At 38.3% G+C, this 20047-nt stretch overlaps 1 protein-coding gene across 1 annotated transcript; it reads left to right on the top strand.

Annotated features, from left to right (window-relative positions):
- Positions 1-10871: 10871 nt before the first annotated feature.
- LOC110676788 (cytosol aminopeptidase-like) lies at positions 10872-12788 on the top strand. The gene is made up of 2 exons (XM_021845959.1): positions 10872-11232; positions 11297-12788. Exons 1-2 carry the CDS (start codon positions 11035-11037, stop codon positions 12719-12721), a joined length of 1623 nt encoding a protein of 540 aa, XP_021701651.1. The 5' UTR covers positions 10872-11034; the 3' UTR covers positions 12722-12788.
- Positions 12789-20047: the final 7259 nt, after the last annotated feature.

Genomic DNA, 20047 nt, shown 5'->3' on the forward strand with positions numbered 1-20047 from the left:
ATCTTCCCAGGCGCAGTTTTTTAGCGTGGGTTTAAATTACAAACCGATGGGTTGGTTCAATAAAAGTAATTATCTGTGGCTTTAGTTTGTTTGGCCTTAGGCGGCATCCACAAATTACGTAACTTATCTGTGACGTAACGCTATAAGGGGAGGGGGGAGTAGTCTCAAGCGTTACGACTCATACAAAAAATTTAAATTTCTCGTACAAAAAGCGTTACGGAGGGGGGGAGGAGTAATATTTTTTTTTTAATTTTAGCGTTACGTAATAAATCACTTGTTAATATTTTCTATAGATTTCTATACCATTGAGTGACAATTTCTCAAAATTTGAGATTGATCTGTTTTGTTTTAGATTTTTGACAACATCATAAGTGCGGGAAAGTCTGCAAAAATTGACTGCTTAAAATTCATCAACTATGTTTCACCTGGCAAAATTCAAACAACTGTATCTCAACGAAATCATAACCAATTTAAGCTCAATAGGCTTCATCTGGAAGCGTAGTCTTAAGCCTTTGTTTTGGCTATACAGGTCGGACTCGATTATCCGGAGTATCAATTTTTTTTCACTCCGGATAATCGAATCATCCGGATAATCGAATCACTAAGAAACAAACTGAAATCTTTGATAGAGGGACTTAAATATTATCCTTTTTTCGTTATTTTATTTATATGATGCGGTGGCGTAGCCAGACATTTTTCTAGAGACAGTAGGAGTCTTTACAGGAATAACAATTTTTTACCAGCATACACAAAAAAACACTTTTTCAAACCCCCTTTTCTTAAATACGTTCTAAACTGTAAAATCATTAATGAAGTGAAGTGTTTCGAGAAAATGAGTTACTCACTATGATGCAGCAAATCATCCATACTTTCTGGCGTGCAACAGTTTTTCTCGTCCCACTTTGCCCCTAGAGATGAAAATTCCATATTTTTTTAATTACATTTATCTATATCATCATTCTAATCTGTATAATGTGTCGAAACACGTTTAAAACTTTACTGAACCTAAATATGTAACTCTAGTTTAGGTTCATACACAAATTTTTACATTACAACCAATTTTTTTGTAACAATGGCCTTTTCATTCCACTGGATGAAAAAACTTTATTAGGTCAAATTTCACTAGAATATCGAATTTTCAATTTGACAGTTATTTCCAACAGGATGGTATCAGGTATCCAAGATAGTTAATAGATTACCATTATCAAGCGATTTGGGACGTATTTGAGGTTTTGTCCGACCTTTGTATGAAGGCCCTCCACTGTGCGTTGCCTTATGCCACACCCTCGAAAGGGTAGGGATAAGCCAATACTCCACTGCACTGTGACGTCACGCATAAATTTTGACAGGTACTGGTCCTGTTGTTTACAGTTTGGACTTAGTACTTTTTTCGAATCATTCTTAATTTTGTGAAAGTTTGCTGCGAGGAGAGGTCAAATCCACTGCAGATACCCACGGATCGTATTATTCTATCTTCCTACCGTGGAAAATCGTCACCATCAGCATGCTGGTGATAGAAATGCGAAGATGAAAAAATGATGGAAAAAACGACTAAGTCCGAAACGTAAACAACAGGACCAGCAGCTGTCAAATAAGTGAGGTTAGGCTCGTCATATGCAGCGCTCTATTTCCATGTTTATGAGGCAAAGAATATACGATGGCATTTTATTTTGGATGACAAGGAATAAAAGAAAGTAACCAAACCAGAAGAAAGCTATTTCACTATTTTCTTACTTAGTCTCTAACTTAGATTTCAGAGAAAGATTGTATTAGTTTATTTTCATTGTAACATGTTCATGATAAACCCTAAAATAAAATTTTATTAGGCTGACGGAAACCGATCCTGTTTTGCACATAATACATCGTTGTACCACAATATGATGAATATCAAAAATTACTTTATGATAAAATAATCTTTGCTAGCACCGTGCCATAAATATTCTCTGTCGATTCAGATCCTGTTTGTGCTGAAAGTTAATCAATGTACATCTTGTTATTATACTCCGTACTGTTCATTCAATCCTACAGGAATAACTTACAATATCTGGAAATATATGGCTCGCTAGGTAACACGGAAACAGACCAGTGTTCGCCGGGAACTGGATACAAGGCATCCCATTTGAACCAAGTATGCGATTTATATATGAGAAACAGAGATACAGAGATTGTGTGTAATTAACATATGCTTACCAGCTCGAAGAATATCTAGCCAAGGTCACCCGTCATCTATTCGCCGTTGTGACGAATAGTTTAGATAATGTAAAGCTTTTCGCAACTACAATGTTAGCTCATGAAACGCAATACTGTATAAACGGGTGTTTGATAAAGCTTCAGGATATATTGGATCTTTGACTTTGTTTGTAACTCTCGCAAAACTTCTTGTTTTTTTAGATAATTAAAAAAATACAATCCCTAAAACGGATCATGCGCCGTCCTGTATATTTGTCCAAAATCTTGGACCATGGGAAAGGTTTAAAATTGTTAAAACTCTTTCAAAGTTGAATACGCTAGACCGATGTTACACAAAATTGAGTACGATTCACACATAATCGAGCTCTTCAGGATCAACAATAGACATAATAAACCATAGAAGAATAATGCCGCTGGTGTTCCCTTTGTTCTCGTTCAGGAACATGTTGGGTAATAAGTGTCAAACTGCATACTTTTTCGCGTTGACATTTATAGCCCCGCCTATCTCCGCCAGCAAAAGATGTTTCTACTGCGACTCCAGCGACATTCTTCTTCTATGGTTTATTACTTCCACAGATAAGTTCTATTCTAGGAGATTGATTTTTGATGATAGTTAACACATTTTCAAAATTTTATGTAAGATGTTCCTATTTTCACTAAGTTATTTTAGATTATGCTTTGGTCCATTGTTACCCCCTAGGCCAAATGTCACCATCGATGATGATTTACAAACATTTGGATACATTTGACTGCTTCTTAAAGAAATTTATCATAGATCGAAATCATCAGTCAGATTCCCATTTTGCTTTTTGTTTTTATTTCAAAATTATATATTTGGTCTTCTGGTCAAGTTATTGTGTACGGCGATGAAAATGAGGAATGTGTTTCCGTTTTTTATTTTCAAAGAAAATTTGAGCTTTTAAGATTTGAGGAATGATTTCGATTTATCACCTGAAGAAATTCAAATCAACATACATGTATTTGATAGTCCAATTTAAACGCTTCTTTATCACAGAGTGATAAACTATTTGATTAACAGAGCAAGAAAAATCTTGATAGTGAAGCTCAAGTTTTGACTATTGTCCTATGTATGGACGAAACAGCAACGTATTGTTATGTTCCTTCAACTGGATTTCATTCTTATTTCGAATCGCTACCAAAATGATGAATAATTCGTACAAAACATGGCGTCAACCTAAACGAAGCGACACGATGACGTGCGGGTGGATTCATGTGGGAAATGGGGACAAATTTGAAATGCTGATTCCATCAGTGGCAAATATCTTCCAACCAATGAAGATATTCCGAACGAGCAGAGAGGATGCTAGATTAGCGTTAGCTTTTTCGTTATCGAGACAGAATTGGCTTTGAATGCGGGTATAACGGATCGGAACAAGGTAACCAGCTATGTGGCCAGCAGCTGTGCTTTGCCGCGGCGGCGCGTGTTGAATTTCCGTAATGAATTTTAATTTCACCTTGAATTATGGACAAACAAATTTGCTACAAGTTTTGGGGGCGAGTATTGGTATGCTTAGACAGGATTCACAATTTAGGATGTTTGAAGATCATTACGCTCGCTTATTTCAAACTATTTCATTTCAGCTGGTAGACGCCAATGGTCCAATTTACGAATATTTTCATTTTTTTTTTTCATCCGAAAAGAAATCAAAACCCCACACGGTAGAAAATCAGCACGTTCGATTGAATGAATTGAAATCTTCTTTTAATTCAATCCATCAATTATGATGATTTCAAGAGTTTATACTTTGGATTAGCTCTACTGTCTGAAGCATTTTTTCATTTATTTAGTTAGCATCTAAACAGATATATACCACTGAACAACAATTTCACGCCACAATACTCGGTTTGTGCATCTCTCTATCCTTCTTCTTCACCACGATCGCCAAATCGATGTGGACTTGATCCGCCCCAGGGTGGGTGTACGGCTGTCAACTACAAACAAAGCTCGCCTAACAATCATCTCTCGAGTGGGCCGTCCCAAACAGCATCATCTCTCACGTGGGCCGACCCTAACAGCACAGGTCGAAACGCGGGCCATGCCAGACAGCAAATGCTGATGCATTTCAACACTTACAGCGTTGTGAGCCAAACGAATACACCCACAAAACATGAACGGTAGGCGAACCTCGTTGCGTATACATCCCCCCCCCCCTGATCCGCCCACATAGCTCGCTGTGCTCCACGCATTCTTGTACCAACCGGATCCGAAGCGAACATCATCTTTACAGGGTTGCTGTTCGGCATTCTTGAGCATGCCCTGCCCATCGTATCCCTCCAGCTTTGGCCACCTTCTGGATACTGGGTTCGCCGTAGAGCATGCGGCCCTTTCCTCGGTTTTTGCGGCCCGCGAGACTTCGTTGGATATAAATGAGTTGCTACCCGCTTGTTATGATCTGATTAAAAAAGGATTATATTTCTTAAGTCCTTACAATCACATACTATTAAATTGTACATTATGCATTACATCGTGCTGAACAGAGACGGAATGCTATCTTGTTTATTTTATATTTCATGAACGGCTCTGAACTTCCTTCCAGAAGCTGGAAAAGTTGTCTTCCTGAAGTTGGGAAAGCTTTCTTCCCATTTCTAATATTTCTAAGATGAAATTATTGGCACAAATACCTTTTAAATCTCACAAAACTTGTGTGGATTGAACCGGCTTAAAAGACAGATATGAGGGATATTTTAGCATTGAAGAGGAATCGTCATTCTTTCTGTTAAATTCATATATTTGATCTCTTAAATGAGAACCGGATTTTACAAACCTAGAAACATTCTAATTATAAAAAAGTTATTGCGCAGTTTCTACCTTACTGGATCCCGTACTTCATAAGTGCGGAAACGTCAAACGTATTGTTTTCGCCGTTGGCGGACAAGAAAAGGCAGTGAATAGGTTTCGCGCTAATAAGTATTGTTTACGTTTTAACAAAACATTGTTTGTAAATCATTTGTGAAAGTATTTCTGCCACTTATAATAAGCTTGTTCGACTATAATCAATTGTTGCAATTATGCAGTCAACTAATTCCTAATCTGCATTTGGATAGAAAAGCTCCGTAATTAGTCGCGTAAATTTACACGACTTTGGGTATGGATCCATTTGCATGGAAAAATATTTAGAGCCACTGTTTGGTGACCTTCGAAGTGCAATACACAACATTCCCAATAATCCATCTATCAAAGCAAATCACAATAAATGCAGGTGGAAAATTATAAAAGACTCAAAGCTGTTTGAGTTATTAATGAAGGGTTTTTATTTTATTACTAGGGTCCCGGCAAACTTCGTCTTTCCATCAAGTAGGCTGTTGGAAAACGTCAAGAATTCCCCCATACAAAATGAACCTTAGTCTTTTTCCGTTTTCCCAATTATTCCGGAGACTTTCCCGAAGTGTTTCCTCACACAAACACGTCGCATCCCTTTTTGAGTGTAACGGTGAAAAACTTGCGCCAATCCGTTGACCCGTTCTTAAGTCATTTCGTGACATACAAACACCACTCCATTTTTATTTATATAGATAGATATTTCAAATCCATCAAAATAGAGTCTTTCATGTCTTGCGGCCCGCTCCATGTTCTGAAAGTACCGAAGTGGCCCGCATAGACCTAGAATCCTTATTAAGTTACTGTATGTACAACTTGAAAACTCCTTGCAGGAATGCCTGTAATAAGTCCTGGATTAATCAAAGAAGGGTTGCCTAGCAAAATTGAAGGACAAATCCAAAGGATTGAGATTGCCTTCAATCTCAGTGAAACCTCAAGGGGTATGCCGGGACCCCCGTTAGTTTGACCACTTTTAATCTGTACCCCGCTAATTTGCACATCGTTCAGGTTAACAATGATTCAAACGTCATTTAGCTCATGGAACGGAGTAAAGTGAAATGGAACGCTGTGGAACGGAATGCAGAATCAAAACAAAACAGCCAAAAAGGTGACCAGAAGCACGTTTCTAAGGTGACTGGATGTTCACACTAAAAATGAACCCCGATGGTTTGCATGAGGTACCGTTCAAATTAGCGGGGGTGCACGGTATATGAAAGAACTGAAATTGCTCGTGGCAGCACCACGGCGATATTTGAAAAGGAATCAGGGCAGACTTCTGAAAGGATATTTCGGCGTCCCTTAGGGGAAAAATGCTTGAAGGTCTCCTCAGTGGAATTCTTAATTGGACCTACGAAAAATTCGCAGAATGATTCCTAAAAGAATTAAAAATCTGTATCTGTATCTGTGAAGAAATTTTAGGAAGCTTTGCTACAATATCTTTTCCTTAAGTTATCCATTGTTTATTAACGCTAGATAGATATTAACTAGCTTTTTCCTAGTGGTTCGTCATCCAAGGCGATTCTTACAGGAACTACTAGAAATAAATCTGATGAAATACTTAGAATATTCTAAGTTTCTGCATGGAAGTGCTGAAAGAAGTTTCCTGGAGTAGTTACCAATATAGATTCAGAATGAAATGCAGTTAAAATATCTACAAAAATTTCTGAACAAATACCAAACCAAATTTAAGTGATTTTGCGATTTGTTAACTAAGTCTTGGATAAACCTCTGAATATGTTTAACCATGTTATGAATAACACTAGAGTAAGGTGGGGCAAAAGTTCGACCTTAGTGGTATAATCAAAGTTTCCAGAAAAACAATAGCAGTTAAAACAAAACAAAAACCATACAGTGAACCTTCAACATATTGGCTATAATTTTGCTGAACAAACTTGTGTCAAAATATTTACCCATTTTTAGTTATAACAGTTTCAAAGTTGATTGTCTTATTCGAACTTTTGCCCCACCGGTGGGGCAAGAGTTCGAATCTAGTGTGGGGCAAAAGTTCGCTGGCTAAAACACAAAATATCGATTCTTTTATGACAGGCATACTTTACACCAGCCGTAAACTTAAGTTTGACGAAAAAAACACTAAATTTTCATCAAAAAATTATCCAAAACCGGGTTAATTGTAATATACTCAAAAATACCAGTTTTTCGCAAAACTAAGTAGAAATGTAAAATTTTGGTGACAGTTTTCACACGATCAGGCTAATTTAACTAAGTTTGAAGATAATATGTGGATTTTAGGCAATTTGCAAATTTTTCCGTGATTTTATACATAGGTCGAACTTTTGCCCCACTATGGGCCAAAAATTGTTTTCAAGCATTTATGCAAAAACGAATACACCTCAAAGCAACCTTATGATAGGCCTAGAAACGCCCTTACATAAAATATTGAAAAAGATTTTATCTTCAATTGGTTCCATGCAACGAAAGTTTAACCAAAAATTACAATATTCACGTCGAAAAACAACCAATAACCATAACTTTTCCAAATCTCAATCGATTTTTATGATATTTGGATTAAAAGTCTCTCACTTGAATAGCATTCGAACCACCGTGACATTTATAAGCTTTGTTTTGAATTGAGCTAGAAATCTTAAGGGGACACGGGAGAACGTGTTATTTTCCCTATCTTTCGTCTCACTCTGACAATAATCATCAAAACTTTGTGGAAGCAAATCTCGAGTTTTAGTGAACCGATTAAGCTAAAAATGTATCGGGTTGTGCACTACATATATAGAATCATAGTGATACTTTTTCGCATCGATATATGGAGTGGTTCTTGGGATTTGCTTCTTGAAATGGATAGGGTGATTATGATGACGTCCCGTGCGGCCTTAAAAAAAAACTCTTACCCCACTCGAACTTTTGCCCCACTTTACTCTAACGACATCATTCAAAGATATATCTTGATGAGTTGCCATTAAAGTCAAAATTTTTGGTAGTCCTGAATCATCAAAACTAAGGGATAATCAAGGAGCCTCTGTACTTCGTCGATATAGATCTCCTCCAAACCCTTTTGTTGCCATGTTCATTTTCATTCTAGGGTATTACAAATTGTCAGTTTATTACAATCTACGTCAAACTTTAAACTTCTTAACTTCTTAAATTCTATTTTGGTTGCATACACTCCCATCTTCAATACCTTATCATTGTCTGGGGTCATGTCTGCAAATCCAAGCTTATAAAACTACAAGTTTTACAAAACAGATGTTTTTAAATAATTTATTCTCTACCACAATTCTGCCGTTCTACGCATATTTGTCCCGCTGTTCATAAGCATGGGACAAGTAGGCGTAGAAGGGCAGAATTGTACTCGACAAACCAACTTTACACCAATTTAGCTCACAAAGCACTTCCAATAGTGGATTATGCGAACTTCAATTTTGTTTATTTATCTACGATGTCATAAAAAATCCCAACATGCATCATAATCTGATTCTGAATACCAGAATTCACGGACACAGAGCTTCCAATAATTTTGGCCAAATGCGAATATCCTTCTATGGTCCAACTATATATAATGTTAGATTATTATTCAAAACAAGTCTTAAACAGTTTTTCAGGTTCAAAATTAATTCCTTCCTTTTATAAAACCATATCAACTGCCAGATTTCAGCTACGTTCTTTAGAAGTACACTCTATAACATGTTATAAATTATTGTGTTAAATATGTCATATTATTTCTGTTCAATTAAATTTCTAGTGAATCAGGGATTCCTTTAAAGGAAATCAATTCCACTGAGTATCCCTAGTTGAGTTTTTATTAACGTATAATTATTCCCATACACAAACCGAAAACCGTTTTTTTTTTGTTTAGAATTTAAGTCTAGATGAGTCCACTACCAGGGGGTTCATTAACAGAGCTTTTTGGTGTAGGGTTAAGCGGTGGGTAATGAAAAAAGATAAAAAACATGTTATAAGTAATCCTATCTTGGGGCCCGGTGCGGACCGCACCCCCCTAGCTACGCTACTGACTCAAACCAGAGAAACAAAATTTAATTTTTTTTTTAATAATTTCAGTTGAATTTCAAACAAACTGCAGAATGCAGATTTGAGTGAGGACCGGAAGAACAGTAGTCGGAATAAGCGAATCTGTAAAAAGACAAGCAATTAGAGTAAAATTGAAAGGTGATATATTCAAATCTACTTTGATGATTCTCTTTATTGGGATTCTGCTTAGAGGGTTCGAATACGCAAAAGAGAACTGAACATGCCAAATGACTATCGTCAAATCGAAGGCCTGAGGACTACTTCATAAAATGAAGCTCTAATCGATTATGAATTTGTTGAGATACATTTTAAGTGTTCAGTATCAGAAGGGCGTAACTGCAGTTATCAATTTCTCTTCATAGACTTTCTCTTAAGCTAATTACTTGTCTGAGCGAATGTTTTCGACTGTTATTTTGAATGCAGTACATCGTCATCGGGCATCGTGGAAAATTCCGTACATCGACTAAATTTCGTGTCTCTGTCTAATGTATTCGAACACTCTGAGCAGATTCTCAATAGAGAGTTAAAGAAGTAGATTTGAGTACTTTGTACCTTTTAATTCCGCACTAATTGCTCATCTTTGACAGATACACGTATTTCGACTAACACTTGTAGCATTCCTCAGTTTCAGTAACTGGTATCCACTGTGGTGGAGCGGAATTAATAGATACAAGGCAATCAAATTGAATTTCATGTACTAATCCATACTAATCCAGTCGATGAAGAGAAATTGACCACTGCAGATCACATTTTCAGCGCAAATGACTGTCTTGATCTCGAGATTTGTGCTTTTGAAAATAAGAGGTTTGGCTTCGATGCGTCTTAATCATACCTTACGATGCGTCTTACCTTACGAATATTGTCGTTATTTTGAGAAACACAATTTGATAGGTATCCTTTATTGAATATTGATTATTGATAGAAGTTTTCTTTATTGAAGTCTTCTATGAAACATTTATTCTAAAATTATGTAGCATTCTTCTTCCTCCAAGCATTACGTCCCAACTTGGCGAGGGCCTGCATCATAGCTTCTTCTTGACATTAACTGAGGGCCTAAATTGTCATTTTCGTATTCGTGTATCGTGTGGCAGGTACGATGATATTTTATGCCCAGGGAAGTCAAGGAAATTTCCATTACGAAAAGATCCTGGATCGACCGTGAATCGAACCATTCAACATGGCTTTGCTTTGTAGCCACGGACTCTAACCACTCGGCTAAGGAAGGCTCCATTGTTCTTATTAGCAGCACTCGCATAGTTATTGACTGAGAGCTTCCTTTGCCAACGATGGTATTTTCACATTCATATATCGTGGGGCCGGTACGATGATTTTTAATGCACAGGGAATTTCCATTACGTAAAGATCCTGGACCGAACGAATTAAACCCAAACACCTTAAGCATAGCTTTGCAGCCGAGGATTTTATCACTAGGCTGAATAAGGTCCAAAAAACTGAAACTTTATGAATTTCATATAAGAATTTCGTCAAATATCTTCTGCGGAATATCGCTAAAATATTTGATTAGTTTCTGATAACCTTTTTTTTCAGAAGTCTGATTTTTCACTCCAAAAATTCTCCAAGAAATCTATTATGACGCTATTATTACATAAATGAGTGTTTGGGGCAATGTTTGAAAAATTTAACCAGAAGTTTTTTTTTCGTTAGCCATTTGATGAATTTGAATCCAGTAGCCGAATTCCAGCACTTATTTTCTTCAATGAAAATACGTGCCGGAATTCACCTACTGGTTTCAAAACATTCTCAAAAAGGAAGGGAAAGAAGGACGATCGCAACATACAAAAATGACCAGCAAGCCATGAAGTTTCCATCAGTCATGCAACGCCGAAAATTTTCTTCATTTCCTCTCGAACCTCGATTAGAAGCGCATCAAAATTTTTCATTTCGGGAAGTTTCCTTAGGTGTTGTACGAAATTGGAAGCACCGTTTTTCTTGAAGAAATCTCAATTGGATCCGCAAAATTCACCGAACCGAAATCTTAACTGAAAATGATCGTATGGCGAAGCTTGATGAAACCGGCCGTTGCGAAGCCGTTTGGAGGACTCCTGCACCGAAACTATGCCCAGGCCTTGATCGATAAGTGCGCAAGTCCACCGTCAAAAGGGTTGATTCTGGGCATCTATGCCGATGAAGAGGATGCTTTCGACACCGGAACTCTGACTCCGGCCGGAGCCAGATATAACGAGGTAAGAATGTGTTGGAACCTTCGAATTGAGATTGTTGATGAATATCTCTGAAACATGTTCTTAGGCTCAAACTAACGGTCGTTTGCTGGAGCTGGTCCGTCTGGCTGGCCCCATCCCAAAGCGAGGCGAGGTCCGCGTGTTCTACGATTTGGAACCCACTTTCAAGGCGGTTGCGGTTTGTGGACTTGGAAGCGATTGCCTCGGGTACAACTCGGCGGAAAAGTTGGACGAATCCAAGGAAGCAATTCGGAATGCCGTTGCCAGCGGGTGCCGCGAACTGCAGAAGCTGGAGACCAACTTCATCTACGTGGAAGACATGGGCCATGCCGAGTCAGCAGCCGAAGGAGCTCACATGAGTGTTTGGATCAACCAAGAATTGAAGAAACCGGACAAGCGCAAGTTTGTTCCGCACTGTCAGCTTCACGTGGATCGGGCTTTACCTTGCGATGCGGACGGATGGAGGATCGGGATAGTCAAAGCGGAGGCACAAAATTTGGCGCGGCAGTTGCAGGAAATGCCTTCGAACCTGATGACTCCTACCACCTTTGCACAGAATGTTGTCCAAATCTTGGCCAATTCCGGTGTCAACGTAGAGGTGAAAGTCAAGAGTTGGGCAGAAGCGCAAGGTATGACGTCATTCCTGGCGGTTTCGAAGGGTTCCTGCCAACCGTCGATTTTCCTGGAACTCAGTTACTACGGAGCCAGTGGTAAGGAAAAGCCGATTGTGCTGGTTGGCCAGGGCAACACCTTCGACAGCGGTGGCATCTGTGCCAAATCGTGCCACAATCTACAGAACATGCGAGGAGATATGTCGGGGGCTGCCTGTGTAGTTGCTACGTGCCGTGCCATTGCATCTCTCAAGCTACCCGTGAATATTCGAGGCTTGATTCCGCTGTGCGAACACATGATCGGATGCAACGCCATCAAACCTGGAGATGTCGTCCCTGTTAAAAATGGAAAGAGTATCGAAGTCGTGGATGCTGATCGCGAGGGTCCAATGGTGCTAGTCGACGCTTTGCTTTACGCTGAAATCTTTGGACCGAAATACATTGTGGATGTGGCGACTTCATCGGAGCACGTGATCGATTCCTTCGGACGAGTGTGTAGCGCAGTTTACACGAATTCGGAGCAGCTCTGGCAACGCATCAAGAACGCTGGTGTCCACACGGGGGATCGACTCTGGAGACTCCCTTTGTGGGATTACTTCACGCAGCAAGTTTGTTCGGCCGAGCATGTCGATGTACAAAATGTAGGACGCGGTGTGGGTGGAGAATCGTGCTGCCAGGCTGCTTTCCTGCGGGAATTTTTACCCTGTGGCCAATGGATGCACATTGATGCCCACAACGTGATGACGACAAAAGGAATCGATTATCCGTATCTGCGAGCAGGAATGGCTGGCCGACCAACAAGAACCCTCATCGAGTTTATCGCCCAAGGGGTTTGCAAGCAAACCGACATGTGCGTACAGAAAACTGCAGAGAAAAATTAGAATTGAGGCCTTCTAAAACTATTTATTTTTAAATCCTATTGAAATACAACCGCTTAAACCATGAAAACAACGTTTTATTACTTCCCATTTTATTACTCCTCTCTAGATGATGCATTCCTGTTTAGGCCAGCAAAAGCAAATGGGCTATGGATTCAAACGAATAGGATTGGATCGAAAGTTGAATCCACCGTAAACAAGAATGAGGGTGGTACAGTCGACTCTCCACATCTCGATATACCGTTTTGTCTCAAATTCCGAACAGACTCATATTCCAAACACTCGGTTTTTGTATGGTATCTCCCTATGTCGATGATTTCATAAGTCCTTTCAATCTGCATACATTTTCACTCTCCATATCTCGATATCCCCCTTATCTCGATATCCTCCTTATCTCGATATTTCCATATCTCGATGTGTGATTCTTGACGAAATTGTATTTTTTTCGTATTCTATCCGAGATAAAGTATGCTTATGTGAAACTATAGGCTACAGAAAGGGTTACACAGAAACTTCAAAGTTCCAATCAAGCTCCGAAGAGCTTGTTGAACAACTTTCAAGCTTGTTGAATAACTTTAAGGTGAAAGGTGAACGACGAGGGATAAGTTTCAAACAGCTTCACTGTTAGCCTCTAAGTAGCTTTAAAGTTTACAACAAGTTTCACGTGAGAATCCTAAGCATACTTTAAGTGTTAAGAAATCATGATGAGGTGAAAACCCATATTTTGCTTTTGCAGTAGCTTTGTAGGGGAAGGGGTGGTAAAATGAACACCTTAAGGAAATCATCTTGTTTCTGATAGAAAAACGAGGAATTTGTATAGTTCTATCCCACAACATCAAAAACAGGGATGTTATCTATAGCAGCAACACGATTTCAGACTAAAATTGTTGAATTTTCACATATTTTGTCGCTAGCAAAAAACGATAGAAATGTTCATTTTACCTGCACTATGTTGGTAAAATGAACAGCTGTTGGTGGTAAAATGAACATCATTCGAAAAACGCGAGCAAAACAAATATTTCTGAAAATTTTTATTGCTTCACCGAAAATATGTCCATTAATGATTGTAATCCATTCAAAGAGAATTCTAAAGGTATCAGATTTGACCTCATATCATAACGATTTCACCTCACTGAAAAACCTCAAGTCTTCCGAGCTAAAAGTTACGTCAGTTCTTATTTTCAAACGTGGTTTTCTTAAATCTTCGTTTTCGTTGATATTTTCACTTCAATTGACCTACGTATCAACTCAAACACTCTTATTTATGCTATAAATCGCCCGTACGTGATAAAAATTTATCGAAATTTGTTTTTTCTCGATAAAAGGCAAGGTGTTCATTTTACCACCCCTGTTCATTTTACCACCACTTCCCCTACATTTTGAGGAGATTCTCTCATAGCTGTGGGCAGGTGTGCATCTTGGTGATGAACGGTGTCGACACAATGCAGTGAGGAACGTATTGGCTACAAATCGAAATGCCCTCCCCAGACAACGCAAAGATCGTCAGCTGATTTCACTTGCCAGTTGTTACTGGAGTTCGAAAGACCATCTCCAAATACCGTAACGGGATGACTACAGACATCTAGTCTGTAGTAGTAGTGCTTCTTTATCGAAGCTAAGCACAGCGCAATTTTTAGAAAACGAATCTATATAATTTATAGAGTGGAATCAAGTTGTTGTAGGTAACTCAAACCTTTTCCTAATGAGACATGGTAGACTATCAGAAGTCGCAATCAGCACATTGGTTGTAATTTGTGATCCAATTTGGCACCAAGATGGATGCCAAAACATCTAAATGGGTTCAGGAACGGTATGATGACTTTGATGTCCTCAGTTGTCTTGACCAGCATTGCCTGCGCCCTTCAAGTCCAACACCATTCAGGTGTTCATCGAAATGCCGACATTCACTTTATCCACTGCACCATAAGCGTGTTGAGACTCAAACCGATCTACGTCCAATTTGAACAGTATCTCTGTGAATGGCTAGGATACAGCCCAATGACGAAGGGCGATTTCTCCCGTAACGGAATCAAGTTTTAATCTCCATAGCAGTGTATCGTCGATCATGTGTAAGTAACTAAAGTTGAATTCAGCCCTGAACTATTGATCTTCAGCAAGAAAAGCTTCGGAAGCTAATTAGTACGTCCTTAGACTACTTTATATGTACTTTCAAGTTCATATAACTAAAAATGACGCTGCTCAGAAGGAGACAGGTTAACCTAAAACAAGCTACATAGCTTCGAAAATGTCCTTCTATCCAATATTTTCAGATGTTTCCCCTTAAAAAAAAACAGTGTCTACATTGCAGCTGACATTGATTATGCATTACGATGACGAAAAGCTTCTAGTAGAAGTAAGAATTTGGCTGGAACGATATGGCGATCAATGCGAACATGTGATTCCGTCATTTTTCGTCACAAGCACAACATTGACAGGTTCAGAGGTTTTCTCAGAGCAATGGGCCGGCGTGCATCTTGGCGAAGAACTGGACAGCAGAACGCAAAGATTGCTAGCTGATTACATTTGCCAGTTGTTACTTAAGTCCGGCAGGCCATCTCCGAATGCGGACGACTACAGACATCTTGTCTTGAAGATCATATTCTCCATGCTCCTCCATCGAAGCTAAGCACAGCGCAATTTTTAGAACACGGTTCCATATAATTGATACAGAGTGGAATCAAGTTGTTGTAGGTAACTCAAACCTTTTTCCAATGAGACATGGCAGACTATCAGCAGTCGCAATCAACATATTGGTTCTAGCCGTGATCCAGTTCAACACCAGGATGGATGCGAGAAAACTATACAGCCGAAATAGTTAAATACGTTCAGGAACGGTATAATCAACACCGTTCAGGTGTTTATCAAAGTACGGTTTCCATCTTTCAATCACCCCAGGATCGCCCGTCAAGATACTCCCATCATTATCCCTACACATCTTGGCTTCCGAAACACGAAGCCTGTGCGGGATGCATTGAAGTTCTGATAGAACTTATGCGTTTCTTGAAAGTTGAGGATTGGCAGTTCTACAGACCGCACCTCCAATCGCTAGTCTCTTGTCGTAGCTTTGAACTTCACCAGTTGTTCCGGGCCCTACTCTCTGGTTGATTTCCCGTTAATTTTGTCACTTGGACGATGCTCAACCATTCCTAATCAATATGAAGAACAGACGCTTCAGGCTTGCAGAGGCCAATCCTTGCTTGCCAATCAGAATACGGTCAACGTTCCCTCCGGAGTAAGTTACATGATCTTTCCTAAGGTTGATCGTACCCCGGTCGGTTTTGCAGTAGGAATAAGAGTGGCTGAGTACCATAGTAGAAGTCTAAGGTTCTCTCAATAGGGTCTCTTCTATTCATTCAGGGCAATGATACATCATGCCTAGCATTTATACTGACCAACCTTTCGAAGTGGATAAAATAGTCCTCACATCTACTGCAAATTGATTTTATTCTTTAACTTGAATCTTGTCACGGTCGCCATGTAGTCAATTATATCTAGAATGTTTATATGGCACTTAATTTCGTATCATATGAAATGTTATGAATTCTCGCATAACCTGTGTTCTCGCCCTAAAAGCCATTGATAACCGAGTGTGTAGCTTGTTGTTACCGAGCAAACGAATGAATTTACACGTTATTCAACAATGCTACGATGAAGAGAAAATGCTCCTCTATCTCCCAGTGGTGATAGTTTTCATCCTGAGCCATTCATTTGCTTAGAAACACGGAGCTACACAATCGGTTACCAATGGCTTTTAGGGCGAGATCACAAGTTATGCGAGAATTGTTCGTAGAAAATATCTTTAAGTAATAGAGAGAGAAAAAAATAGTGAAATTCTACTGAATCAACTCAGAAACTACCAATTAGCCAAAAACTACTCTCAACGAATTCGATCACCGATAAGGGGAATTTTCTTCCACAAGACCGGAAGAATCGCATGGACGAATTTCAGACAGAACGGGAGGGTAAGATAACTGTAAGGAAGCAAGTTTATGTTAAATCTTAATTTTATAAAACAATACGTCTCCTTGTAAGTGTAAGTTAAGCGCCATTAATTATTATTATTACTATTATCATTATACAATTATTGATACTGAGAACACACTCACGAACACTTAACAAAACGAAACAAAAAAAAACAAGACAAGCCACACTCACACAAATGATATATACTAACATTCATATTGCATCGCCTCTGTGCCGCTCCTTTTTAAGCTGTATTATGAATTCACTCTCTTTCTCTCTATTAATTCCCAATTGCGATAGTGAAGGAACAGAAAAAAAACTGATTATTATATATTTATACCTTAATCGCTCGGATTAGATTTTAAGTTTTTGCTTATTGGCATTGTGTAGGGATAAGGAGCTGTTGTGCAGCGTCGTCAGACGCGAACGCATATGGAATTGCAAGTCGAAAGCACCGGGAAGCGTTCGATATTTTTAAGTGCTTAACTCTTTTTTTTTTCTAAACGTAATGAGGAACAAAACAACGCCTTTTGTAACATAGTAATGAAAAATTGAGAATAAAACTCTGCAATTCATTTATTGAACTGAAACACCTGTTTGAGAGCTTGATTGATATCAGGCAATGGACATGCCCTATATCAACTGCAGCGATTCGCAGTAGACAGGATGTCCCGGGCCCGATCTATCTGACAAGCCAATCGAGCCCTCTGTCACCATAGAAGATGGTGTCTCCATGCATGTCGATAGCCTGATTGATATGCGTATCGGTATGGTTTTCTTGAAAGAATCCGCTTGGCAATTTCTTTTTTGTTTCTGATGCTTAACTGTATCACACAGACAGACAAGAAAATCACTCGGAACAAATTCAAATGATGGGCCCAACTGCGCTGCTATATATTAAGTGGCTTTCGAAATACTCAACAATCTCGATGGTTGACCTTTTTCGAAATCTGATGAACTGTTGCGAGTGTTTTTGAACTTTGTCTGCGATTGTATGTTCTGATAAACATTAAACAACTGTACCAAGTAAGATAAATCCGTAACAAAATAATTGATTTGTCCCACAAAAGTCGCTCCGTGGACAATAAGATGCGCTTTATTTGGAATCACTCATCACAGAGGAATAAGATTAGGGAACGCGCAGTCCCAAGATGGGCGATGCGCCACGTGCTTGAATGATATAATGGACGGAAAGAACAAACTCCCAAATAGCGGAAAATGTGTTTATATAAAACTTGCTCAAATAAAACGGTGTTTTGAATCGATGTTCGCTAAAACAAATCGCAAATGAAGATAAAGGAATGTGACAAAGACACAGACGGAACAGAGACTGGTTTACCAACGGAACAAAAGGGTGGTAAAAATGTAGACAAAAAGCAACAAACTTTAAACATAAAATAAATTAGTCAAGTGCTTAAAGGACATTATTTTTGTAAACGGCTTTTTCCCCTCGGTTGGATGCTTAAAACGGAAAGATAATACCAAATTTATCAACAATGTGTTGTTAAAAATAATAAAAAAGAATGCTAAAATGAATACTACGTAACGATGAAAGATTTTCTTCGTTCCTCACACAGACGCATGATCTTTGTTCACTTGATAGGAAACCCCAACAATTGGAATCGGATATCTTAAAAAAAAAACGTCTGAACAAGGTTAAAATCCAACAAACAAAAGTGTATTAAATCGTATCTAAACTAAACAGAACAAATTCGCATTATACAATTATCATGATTAAAACTATTATTATTAAATCTATATATAGCACAAGCAAGCTTCTGTGATGGGTTTCATTGATATTTTTAACGAAATGGAGGAGGAAAATAAAACAATCAAGCGGCAAATTCAAATCAGATCAAAACTACCAACCGCACGGAAACCGAAACCGAATCTGCTTGAAGGAATGGTAATTGGTAACAAGCATGACCACCACCCAGAAACCGATGCAAGCAACAAGCGCAGAAACCTTAAAGGCAAACATAACAAATGAAATCTAACGCAAACAATGGGAAAATAAAAGGAAAGAAGAGGAACAAGAAGAACAACTCGAAGGAATGCGAAAACAACAAAAGAACAGTTTAGTGTAAAATACAAAAACCAAAATAACAAGTGGAATATCAGAAATAAAAATTGATTTCAAATAAAGACAAAAAAAATATACGTTTCCTTTTTGATTTTGAAAGAAACCTTAACAAAAGATTCTGAAAGAAATATTGAGGTTAAACTACATGTCAAAAATAACTTGAAAAGAATGTGAGAAATTATTAAAATTCTTTTCAAGAATTTTAAAATTATTATTTTTAGACAAACGACATTTTTTTTTTAAAATGGAAATATTTTAGAAATGTAAATATTTAGAAGGCATGTTTCTACTAATTTACTTAATTCAAAACTATCTTGTAACATATTTTACCAATATTTATTGGCGGTTTTCAATAACTTTCTAATCAATAATTTGTAGTTATTTCTAAAATGCAGTTCAATTTTCAGATCAATCAATTGGCAGGCCTCCGAACATGATTATTTTGTATAAGAGATAAATTGCTGGAATAATTATTGAATTGGATGCTCTTGAGAAAGCCCTGAAAATCTCGGGTGAAATTTCTTAAGAAACTGTATAGGAAAACAGTATCCAAAGCAATTCGAAGTGGAACTCCATGGGGAAACCATGCACTTGTGCCGATACCCTTGAAGAGCCTATGGAAAATTTCATAGAGCAATGATTGAAGAATGGATGATATCTGGAAAAATCCCTGGAGCAATTCTTGGGAAACTCCGTTATAAATTCGGAAGAAAGTTCTGTGGAAAAAAACGCCATAAAAACTATTAACAATCTGCGTACAAAATCCTAGAGAAACTCTGAGAATTGCTCATATGATTGCTTGCAGGGTTATTTTAAAAAAAATGCTAGGCATTCCTAGATTTGGAGAAATTGGTATACGAATAACTTGGAGACTTGCTGGATGAATGTCTAGAAGTATCCATAGAGGTGCCTCTGTTGCAAATGTGCATGTGCCGATCTACCAAGCCTAAATGGTTCAATCCTGGTTTGAAGCCTATAATTCGAATTTCAAAACCTGTCACGGTCGTCATGTAGTCAATCTTATATCGACATCACCCGCCCTCCAGAGAAAGCAAAAGTGCCAAAGGATCAAACACTACTCAAAATACAATATTTTTCTAAATTATCATAATAGTAGTTTACGCAACAAATTGTAGAATGATGGTTTTTACAGCACCAGTCATACATTTATCCAACACGGCTTGCCGAGTTTGATAATTACGACGAGTACTGTAAAAATCGAGTTCTGCAACGAGGTGCGTACAACATTTTTTGCAATTTCTCAGAAGACCACTTGAGGCAAT

The sequence above is a fragment of the Aedes aegypti genome, chromosome 2 (assembly GCF_002204515.2).
Source record: "Aedes aegypti strain LVP_AGWG chromosome 2, AaegL5.0 Primary Assembly, whole genome shotgun sequence".
Lineage (NCBI taxonomy): Eukaryota > Metazoa > Arthropoda > Insecta > Diptera > Culicidae > Aedes > Aedes aegypti.